Raw genomic sequence first — 11,517 nt, 5'->3', positions numbered from 1 at the left:
TGTGAATTATATGTTTGATTAAACGTAAGCCGTTTACAATCCAGTAACGCTGATTCAAATTATACATTATGAGCTTTTGACTTGCATGCAACAATTTTACATGTTCAAATTCAATAATTAAGCGTGTTAATATTGATTCCTTAGGTAAAATTAATTGATGTTTTTGTGCATATGACAACTCAGCATGTTGCAGTCGCCCGCCCACTCTTAGGAGGCCTTCCTTATCAATAAAAGGATTAAGACTCATTATATTAGATTTTACTAATTGTTTATCGTTTTGCAAGTGAGAAATTTCAGTAGAAAAGTACTTTTGTTGTTCATTTTTAATTAATAAATTTAATGAAGTACTATATTCTGAATGAGTGATGAAATTTTCTTGGACTTTAACTGAGTTAGGTCGAATATTACTATAGAATCTTTTGACATAAGCAAGTACTCTTACTGCTTTGTTAAGAGTAGAGAATTTGTTGATAAAAGTACCAAAAAATGATTCCTGAGTACTATGTGTCAATGCACATACTACGTCTCGTTGCGACGGTACAGCTTTTGTTTCAGGCAAAATTCTAGGCACATCATAACTATAATCTGTAAAATTATAATTAGAGTTAGACATCTCTGTTGGCCCTGACCACCATAGGTGATGGTTTTGTAAGTTGCAGGGATTGACTCCACGGCTCAAACAATCTGCTGGATTACTTTCTGTAGTTACATAACCCCATGTAAAGTTTTCTGTGAGCTCATTTATAAATTTAACTCGATTAGCTACATATGCATTTAATTTGATGGCATCTGTGTTTAACCACGCTAGTACTACCTGAGAGTCAGTGAACAGATGTACGTTATGAACTGTTTGATGTTGTTTGATATTTTTATAGACTCGAGACATTAATCTAGCCAAGAGCAGAGCTGCGTTGAGCTCCAGTCGAGGTATGGTTAATGTACTGTTCGCGGGGTTAATGCGCGACTTGGAGCATAACAGGGACATGCTCACTTCATCATTGCTATTCACTGTTCTCATGTAGACTGCGCAGCCGTATGCGACGTTAGATGCATCTGCAAAACCAATTAATTGCATTTTTTTATTATCATACAAACATGTATTTCTCTTGATTGAGATTTTAGGCATACTTGATAACTCATCATAAAAGGCTTGCCATTCCTTCTGTATATCAGCTGGAGGAACAGAATCCCAATCCGTATTGGACTTCCAAAGACTTTGTATTATTTGTTTAGCCTTGACAAAAATTGGTCCAATTAATCCTAATGGGTCATAAAACTGACTTATGAAACTTAAGATTTGTCTTTTAGTTTTCACAGATTGTTTGGGCAATGGAGAGAATGTAAATGAGTCTGAATTTTCATTAAAATTTAAACCCAACGTTTTGATGTCCTTTTGAAGAGTAATCTCTCCAGAATACCGCTGCTCTATAGGAATATTTTCTATAATTTTGGCATCATTAGCTGACCACTTGTGTAGAGTGAAGCTCCCTTTACTTAACAATTCAACAAGTTGATTTTTAGTTTGAATTATTGTGTTGAGATTGTTGTGACTATATAAAATGTCATCAACATAGGTTGATGATAATATTACTGGACATGCTAATTGATAGTCATTTTTATATCTTTCTGCTAGCTCATTCAAGCATCTTGTGGCTAGGAATGACGAGTTTTTTAACCCGTATGTGACAGTATTTAATTGCAGACATTTAATTGGATCTTTATCATTGTCTCGCCATAGAATATTTTGTAATGATCGTTGGCTTTTCTCTATGGATATATTTCTGAACATACGTCTGATGTCACATGTGAAAAAATACCTGTTAAGTCTGAACAACACTAATATGTCGAACAAGTCGTTTTGGACTACAGGACCATTTAACATTAAATCATTTAATGAAATTTTGTTTGAAGTGTTCATGGATCCATCAAATACTGTACGCAGGCGTGTGCTGACAGCATTCTCCCGAATGACGGGGTGATGAGGCATAAAATACACCGCATCTCGTGATAGATCATAACTTGTGATATCTACATAACTTGCATGACCGAGGTCAATATATTCATGGATGAATTTCTGATATTCATCAAATAGAGAGCGATCTTTTTGAAGTCTTTTCTCCAAATTGAGAAATCTTCGCAATGCTAAGCCTAGTGAATCGCCCAGTGTATTATTTATGTCATATATGGGGATTTTGAGGGGCATTGAGACTTCAAACTTGTTATTTATTAGCTTTACAGTGTCTTTAAAATACTGTTCACAGTATGCTTGTTCAGACGTATGTTCAGTGAATATTTCCGGGACAGCCTCTGATTGCCAAAACTTATTAATTGTGCTGCTAATATCGGACTCACAATTTTGACAAAATAGGGAGACAGCAGTATTCTGGCAAGGTTGCTCCGGGATGTTGCCTGCAACTACATAGCCGAAGGTTGTCGCAACCAGGCGCGGCTGTGCAGGATCACTGGACTTGTGCTGCTCTTCAGGCTGGGGCAGCAACGACTGAAAAAAGACACCAGCATCCAATAAAATTTCAATGTCACTTGTTTGGTTGAAAGTGTCGTCAGCAAGTGTAATATGTGCTGGAATATCGACGTCAGAGATGTTAAACGTATTTTGTGGCAACTTAGTGGTAATTTTTTCCACCACAAGGCAGTTGACATGAGCCTTATAAGGAAAAGCCAGAGAGAAAACATCAAGCTGTACAGAATTATTTATGTTCTGTACTGTGTTCGCTATGCCCTTTATGTTTATTGTTCCCATGGAAAGCGTTTTGCCTAATGTTTTGGCCAGGTTTGATGTTATGAAGGATGATTGACTCCCTGAATCAAGTAGGGCCTTGACAGTAAGCTCCCTGCCATCATTGGTAAGTACCTTTACTTTAGCTGTGGGAAGCAATACATGCTTGTTGTTATTTAAACCTGATAATAATGACACATTTTCTTTCAGATCGATGGACTGCGGCGGCGAATCCACTGACACATGGGCCACAGGCTGAGATGCGGTGTTAGTGTGCAGAAGCGTGTTATGGCCTTGTTTACAATGTGCACACTTAAAATAAAATCTGCATTTGCCATGGTGACCATTCAAACAAACCTTTCAAAGCTTTTTGCTATTCACAAATGCATTCCGCTGTGTAGGATTGGCCAAAAGAAACTTAGGGCAACTGAAAAGCTTGTGATCATACTTACTGCAGAAGAGGCATTGTTTCTCTTCCTTGGAGGCTACATTAGCTACTTTAAATTCACCTTGGCTCCTTCTTGGAGGTGGACATCCACTTGTTGTTGCCCTGCCGTTGTCAGAGTTCTCGAATGCGAGTGCTCTGGCTTCCAGGTACATTATAAAATCTGAAAAGGTGGGTTTAATAGACACATCTCTATCTAAACAATATGCCCTGCTTGTAAATTGGTCAAGCTTTCGTGTTAAAATGCACACCAATATACTATCCCAGTGATCTACTGGCTCCTTTAAGTTTTTGAGCGCTGCAACATGCTGTTTTGCCTCTGATATGAAATTCCTCAATGAAGTTACATTCGATCTACCTATTGGACTTATATCTAAAATCTTAGAAATATGTTCATGTACAATTTTATGTGAATTGTCATATCTATCTTTTAACAATGTGAGGGCTTCAGCGTAGCTGGACCCTTGGACAGGTATATTTTTTATTAAATCATAGGCTTCGCCTTTCAGAAAGCTACGCAAATACATGAATTTTTGAATATCTAGTATAGTTTCATTTTTATCTACCAATGCAGTAAATAGTTCGATGAATTGTTTGTATTCCAAATAATTACCATTGAAATCGGGTATGTTAATATTTGGTAACTTCACTGGAGCACTTATGCCGCGATTGGAGGAATCACTTTTTAACAGCGTGGACAACTGTTGTTGTTTTACTCGGAGCACGTCCATGCAGTGGAAGTATCTATCTTCCATCTTCGTGGGATCATCATCGTCATCGTCCTCGATTTGTGACAGCAATTCCATATATTCATGAAAAATTTCTTGTGCGCGTTCTTCTTTTAATTTCAACATTTGCGCTGACGCAGTTTGTAGAAATTCTGGTGTCAAACCGTTGTCCAACCTTGTAAGGCATCCCTTCAGGACAGAACGACGCTTCAATAACTGTTCGTTCGTATTATCCATTGTTGTAAGCTCGCTTGTTCACACAAAATATTAATAAAATTGTTTTACACTGCAAATAGACAAATGAATAAACAAAATGGCGATAAATTGCGTCGTTTTTCGTGTGACGGGAACGAACGGAACGAATGACCGGAACGGAACCGAAATCGTGGCGTACACTGGACCGCGTGACCTTGAGTGAGCGAATCAACGAATGTTCGCTTTGCAATAAGCCACAGTAAAATGGCAATCCAAAACTGCTCACTGTTGTAGTTAGTATGTTTTAATTTCACTATAATGAAGGATCCACTGTGATTTTCTTCTTAAAATGTTTCAAACACTTTTATGTCGGCGAAGAAGGACCATGAACAGGGAAGCACTTAGATTCTCGGTGAAATTAAATAAAAAACTGAAATTACTTGCAGCTCCGTTCGCGTCTTTATTTGGAAGGGAAGAATGAATGGTGCGAATGTACATAGAGTATATAGTTGGCACAGATTATAATATTGTATGTCGTGAACACCTATCCTCCGGGGAAAGGTGATCATCGCCATTAAGCACATAATCGTCTTGTGTAGTCTTATCTTTTGTTGCAGTGTGAATATTTAACCCAGAATCTAAAACCAATGCACGAGTGATCAGAGGGTCTTTCGAAAAATTTACTGGTTTAGTCCCCAAACTATGTATTAACAAAGTACATACACCCTGAGAGATCCTATATTCGCCAGGCAAATAAATAATATTCGCTACCCGAGCATCCTCTTACCGTACCAGCGACATAGATATTGCCAACTTCGAAAGAGGTGGTCCTCACTGGAACAGACTTTAATTCCCCTATAGGAATAGTAGTTTCACCGGTAGTTAGTAGTGGAACCTTCGGCTCGCGGTGGACCACCCTTTCAAAAATTAATTCGGTTGCGGTTTTGATGATTCGTAAATTAGGGCGCTCCGAAAAACTGTGGCCTAACAAAACAGGGTAGTTTATTATATGATCCTCCACCACAAAAGCTTCGACTTGCCTTTCCACAACCCCTTGTAATTCTACAGTAACGTAAACTCTACCTTCCGGTAAATATGGTATATTGCCTAACCCCCTCAAGAATGGACCGTCTATCGTCTCCCAATGTAAGTCGAACCATTCAGCATCTGATCTTCGAATTAAAGTAGCTTCGCTGCCCAGATCTATCAAACACATAGTTAGTTGTCCATTTATTTGTATTGGCAAATTATATTTCTTATTGCTATGATCAGATGCTGAAATTTCACCTACATCCTTGGCTACTGCCCTGGAGTTGCAGAGGTGATCGGGTTCATCTATTAAGACCTTTAATACGGTCTTTTCCTTGGCATCGGAATTAGGAGAATGTTTCCTGCGGCATTCGTTCTCCGTGTGGCCCATGAGATGACAAAATCCACACTTCATGAGCGGTTTAGGACATTTCAAATCAAATCAAATCAAATCAAAAATATCTTTATTCAGTAGGTAACATAGTTACTCTTTGAATCGTCAATTTTTACATAACGAACGTCTCATCCGCCTAAAACTACTGCAGCTTCTCACAACCTGTATAGCCGGGGAAAAGAAGCTGCAAGAAAAACCTCGGCACAGGGCCCTAGACGTTCTTTTTAAAAAAATAAAAATAAACATAAAATATTGATATACAATTGAGTAATTTAGCTGCCTAATATCAGTTCTCAGACAGTTAATCCCATGCATTCATATCTTCTAAATAATCACTAACTTTATAATAACCTTTTTTGTAAAGTTTTTGTTTAACTACTTTCTTAAAGCAGTTGAAAGGCAAATTCTGAATGTCAATGGGAATCTTATTGTAAAAACGTATACATTGCCCCTTAAAAGATTTAGTAATCTTATGTAATCGACTGACTTGTAAAGCAAGTTTATTTTTATTCCGGGTATTAACAATGTGCCGATCGCTATTTTTTGCAAATAATCCTATATGTTTTTTTACATATATTAAGTTTTCAAAGATATATTGTGATGCCATAGTTAAAATATTAATTTCTTTAAATTTATTTCTAAGTGACATCTTGGGTCCCAATTTGTAAATCGCCCGAATGGCCCGCTTTTGCAGAACAAAAATGCTGTTCACATCTGCAGCATGACCCCACAGCAAGATGCCGTACGACATTAGACTGTGGAAGTAGGCAAAATAAACTAATCGCGCGGTTTCTACACCTCTATCATAAACGCCATGAACCAGGCAATCTACGGCATTTCGACCGAAAATTTTGCAGCGATTAAGCAGATTTATTTTTCCGTAGTAGTATAATTCTAATGACTCGCCAAAGCGTGCACGCTTTTTTAGCATCTCAGTCAGAATCTCTGCATAATTTTCTATCGATGGAAAGGAATCGATTAAGAAGTTGTTTCCACTCTGCCCATGTATGTTTCAGGGACGGCAAACCTTGATACCAAAGTTTTGCTTGTCCTGTTAGCTTGGGCAGGGCGTAATGGATGGTCTGTTTATCCGACCATCCATAAATTTCAGCACATTCGTCTACCTTATCTAACCAAACGTTAACAGTTTGTTCCTTAAGTAGGGGATCGAATTCGGGTATAACGCTGTTCATATGGGACGAAAAACTTTCACGTTCACTGGGTTTATTCCTTAACAAGTTCATAAATTCTTTAAAGAAAATAGATGCTGGGTCATACCTGGTTTCATCCTTAGGTACCTCTCCATGTCTCTCTTGTGGATCAGGACTCGCTGCAGCACGTTGATATCTCTCTGCTCTATAATAATAATAATAATAATAATAATAATTTATTGCCAAAAAAGTAGGTACAATTTTTTTTCCTTAAAATAGCTTAGTCTTGGACACAGGTATAAATAGGTAGGTACCATAGCTGACTAAGTATATAAATACTTGTATTACAGCCTATGATGCCTCTCTCCTGGATAATTATGTTACTTAAGCTAGCTAGTTTACGCACTTATGTTTCCAAAACAAAGAAATACAAAAGTTTTTAATGACTGGCTTAACAAAATAAAAAGACAAAAGAAAACAGAAAGAAAGAAAGAAAGATCCTCTCTTTGTGTGGAATGTAGTTGTACGTGAGTGTGTGTGAGAGGGTGTGTAAAATAGTAAAACATAAAAAGAATACAAAGTATTTTTTTTTATTTATATTATATAAATTTGATCACTTTGGTGTTATTTCTTTCTTTAGTCTTATTTGATAATTATTCTTGAAAATAAATTGGGTTTAGTTTTATGAAGAAATATGCAATAATTCCTCAGTGTCCTCGTACGAAAGTTTAAGAAGCCACTTAGTAATTTTGGTTTTACACTCATATTTATTTAATGAATATAGTGACATGATTTTATTTACTTTATTGTAAAGGAAGGGACCTATAAAGCAAAGAAACCTAATTGAGAATGCTCTGTTGAATTTAGAAGACCTATGACAAACCACATCACATCGACGCTTACGGAGAAAGTTTGGGTCGTATGTTAGTTCACTATGCTGCCTGAGAATAATGCTCAAAACAAAAAGCTGTCGCACTGTTAAAACCAACCAAGACTGATAGAGGAGGTCTGTGGGGTAAAGGAATGGTTTAAAGAAACCAACCTTTAAAACAGCTCTTTGGGCTACTTCCAAGGACTTAAGTCTAGTTTTAGGTACACCACCCCAAGATGAAATGCAATAGGTGAGAAGCGACTGACCAAGTGCATAATAAACCTGCCGTAGTAGAGGTCTATCAGCGACGTGTCTTAAATTTTTAAATATGTAAATGAGTTTGCGTATCCTTCCACAAAGAGATTCTATATGTTTCTCAAAGTTTAAATTGTGATCTAGTTGAATGCCTAGATATTTTATAACAAATGACTGTTCCAGGGGTAAACACGAACAATTGATTGATTCAGGTGTATTGCAAGAGTGACTTCGAATGTAGAGGTTTTTAGTAAATTTTGAGACATTGCGGAGTGAAAAAGTTAAATATTTAGTTTTACTGGAGTTAAGGGTCAGTGCATTTTCTGACAGCCAGTTGGATACCTTATTAAATCCTCTTTGGGCACAGATGAAAACATCCTGCCAGGTCTTAGCTGAGAACAAGAGCACCGTATCATCGGCATAGGATATTAAATGACCGGATGATAGACTGATTTGGGAGAGGTCATTAAGGTATATTAGAAAAAGAGTTGGCCCCAAGATACTTCCCTGCGGTACACCAAAAGTAATGGGGAGAGCTGAGCTAACAAAATCACCAATCGAAGTGCTTTGATATCTGTCAGTTAGATAGCTTTCAAACAGCGACAGTTCATTACCCCGTATGCCCAAAGATTCAAGTTTGCGTATGAGTATCGGGACAGAGACTGTATCAAAGGCTTTGGATAGGTCCAAAAAGATACCAATGCATTTATTTCCAGCATCCAGCTCAGTGCAGACATAGTTGGTAAGATTATGAACAGCATCGTTTGTGGATTTTTTGCGTCGAAAGCCATATTGGTTATTCGATAAAAGGTTGTTGTTCTCAAGAAATCTTATAAGTCTTGTATTCAAGATGCGTTCGAGAAGTTTAGAGATAGCAGGAAGAATGGAAATAGGCCTATAGTTATTCATACAGTCTCTGTTACCACCCTTAAAAATAGGAAGAACAATGGATCTTTTCAGGAACGAGGGGAAGATGCCGCCACGCAGACTGAGATTAAAGATAAAGGTCAGTGGTTCTATAAGCAAATCCTTAAAACGTTTAAGAAATGTATTAGAGATTTTGTCCCACCCTACAGAACATTCATTCTTCAGGCCTTCGATCATTTGTTCGACCTCATATACATCTGTATCCAAAAGAACGAATGAGTTCGGGTTGCGATATGTAGGAAATTCAGATTTATTGTCGACGTTTTGGAATTTATCAGCCAGCAGCTTGCCTACGTTGACAAAATATTTATTCAGTTCATTAACAGATGTCTCCGGTGAAGAATGAGTCAATAAAAGTTCTTTGGGATGTTCTTTAATGGTGTGGGTATGTGTAGCAGCTCTAATGGCATCCCATACTTTTTTGTTGTTGTTTCCTGCTTTTTTTATTTGTTCCCTATCAAAGGCCCTTTTAGTCTTATGTAGTAATTTATTACAAAAATTCCTATATCTCGTATACGTGAGCTTGACGATTTCATTATTAGGACAGCGTTTCAAATTTTGATGTAACTTATCCCTATGCCTTATGCACCTTAATAATCCTGGGGTCATCCAAGGTTTAATAATATGTTTACGCTTGGGTAAACGGATAATTTTTGTATGTTTCTCAACTGCTGAGATTAAGGCTTGGACCAGGTAAGACATACAGAAGTTTGGGTCTAGAGAACTATATAAGGGTGTCAGATCGATGTTACATATTTCGACTCTAAGTTCACCAAAATTAGTTTTATTGATTTCGGTGGAAGCAAAAGTTCTAGTTGGTTTTTTTTTTAGACACAACAAGACCGGTCTGTGGTCAGTGATATTAGTGTTTAGTACAAATGTAGTCGCCTGAGTTTTAGTTTTCAGCAGTACGTGATCGATACATGTACCAGCGGCATCCCGAGTAACCAAGTTATGAGCAGGGAGAAGACCATGAAAAGCTGCTAGCTCTAGGTAAGTATCAGCTGCATTCCCTTTTTTAGCATTAATTGAAATATTGATATCACCCATGACAATAATGTCCTTAAATTTCGAGACTCTTTGTAGGGTATTGTCAAAAGATGTAATAAACTGATCAATGTTGGAATACGAGGGCGATCTGTATAAAGCAATAATAGCGGATTCATTTCCAATTTTAATTAGCAGACAGTTTGCTTCCATAAACATTGGTTCTTCTACTACTACATTAATTTCCTCCCTAACATACGCAACCACACCATCATTTTGAATGGGATTGTTTTTGGTTGAGAAAGACCTATATCCCCGCAAATATGGTAATGCGTGGGATGGAGACAACCTACATTCTGTCAATAATAAAATATCACAAGTTACGTTTAATCTAGTCAAGAGTACTTCGAAGGCCGGCATATTAAGATTAATACTTCGTATGTTTTGGGTGATTATGGATAACCAGGAACGGGAAAAGTGAGGAACTTCTTCAACTTGACACAGGACTGAATCAGAGACAGTAAGATTATCAAGATCTGATTGTAATGTTTCTAGTCTATCGAATTTAAAAAATAAAATATGTATATGATCTGTATATAGGAAAATTACATAAATTCATATAGCATAAACAATAAACACCAAAAAAGACTATTTTCGTATTTTTGAGAACTTTGTATTCGTAGTTAAAAGTGTAAAAAGTGTAAAATGTGTAAAATAATAATAATTCATCACAGGTAAAAGTAAGGCTAACAGTTATGATGCTATAGATTATAAACGACAGAATGATTAATATAAAAGCATGCAAAGGTAGTCATTGAGTGTTCTTTAAGTTGTCCAAATCAGTCTCGGATTCAATTTTAATCAATGGACTTTGATCTTCTTTTCGGAGATAAACAATCCCGCGAGATGTCCAACAGTAAGAGTACCCGCTGAGTTTTTGAAAGTTTCTGGCCAGATAATACAGCCTTTGAGTTTTTGGTGTAAGCGCTTCGGAAATATACACAGGTTTACTGGGATTTTTCAAACCAAGGTGAGTGGTGTTTAATTTATTTTCTTTAGGTTTTTCTTTGTTAAACTGTTTAACAGCAGACATCACCTTTTCCTTCAAGATAACTGACGTAAATTCTGTTAAGATTGGCTTGGTGAAATCTTTTCCGCTAAGTCTATAGGTATCCTTGATATCGGAGTCCTCAATTTTTATATTCAGTTTAGAGCCAATATTCTTGATAATTTTGCAAAAATCTTCCTTTGTTTCAGGAGACTTCTCAGCGGTTATTTTAGGGACATTTCTCAATTCAATACTCGACGCGCAATTTCGACGTTCTAGAATGTCAATTCTCATCTCCAGTAGTTGAATATATTTCCTATCGTCTTTCCGCTCAGATTCCAACTGTTGAATACGTGATACAAATTCGTCATAAGTTTTAGACATAAATTCCACGCTTTTAGTAAGTTCGTCATTTTGTTCTTTGATTGTGTTTACAGACGTGTGTAAAGAATTAAAACGTTGTTCTTGCTCTTGAGAGAAGACAGAGAACATATCTTTTATTTGTGCCATCATGTTTAATTCTTCACCATCATGCTTCCTTTTCTTGCGCTCAGTAATATGAGACCATGCAGAACGCAAGTCCGGTTCCGAATCATAGTGTTGAAATTGTAGCGGAGAATCAATAACGATAGACGGCGTAGCAGTAATTTGACTTGTCTCGGCGCTGCCGCTGCCCGGTGCAACATTAGAAGTTGTAGGTACTGATTGCGGCGTAATAGGTGACTTAGGTGGCGAGCGATTCACTGGCAT

At 37.1% G+C, this 11,517-nt stretch overlaps 1 protein-coding gene across 1 annotated transcript; it reads right to left on the bottom strand.

Annotated features, from left to right (window-relative positions):
* Positions 1-498: 498 nt before the first annotated feature.
* On the bottom strand, positions 499-4,625 carry LOC126381337 (uncharacterized). Its single transcript, XM_050030833.1, has 2 exons — positions 3,190-4,625; positions 499-2,500 (listed from the first exon to the last, which is right to left on the bottom strand). Exons 1-2 carry the CDS (start codon positions 4,145-4,147, stop codon positions 2,481-2,483), a joined length of 978 nt encoding a protein of 325 aa, XP_049886790.1. The 5' UTR covers positions 4,148-4,625; the 3' UTR covers positions 499-2,480.
* Between the last annotated feature and the right edge of the window lie 6,892 nt (positions 4,626-11,517).

This window comes from Pectinophora gossypiella, unplaced genomic scaffold (genome assembly GCF_024362695.1).
Source record: "Pectinophora gossypiella unplaced genomic scaffold, ilPecGoss1.1 Pgos_46, whole genome shotgun sequence".
Classification (NCBI taxonomy): Eukaryota; Metazoa; Arthropoda; class Insecta; order Lepidoptera; family Gelechiidae; genus Pectinophora; species Pectinophora gossypiella.
The sequence above is the reverse complement of the archived record's forward strand: the minus strand, read 5'-3'. Positions and strand labels throughout refer to the sequence as shown.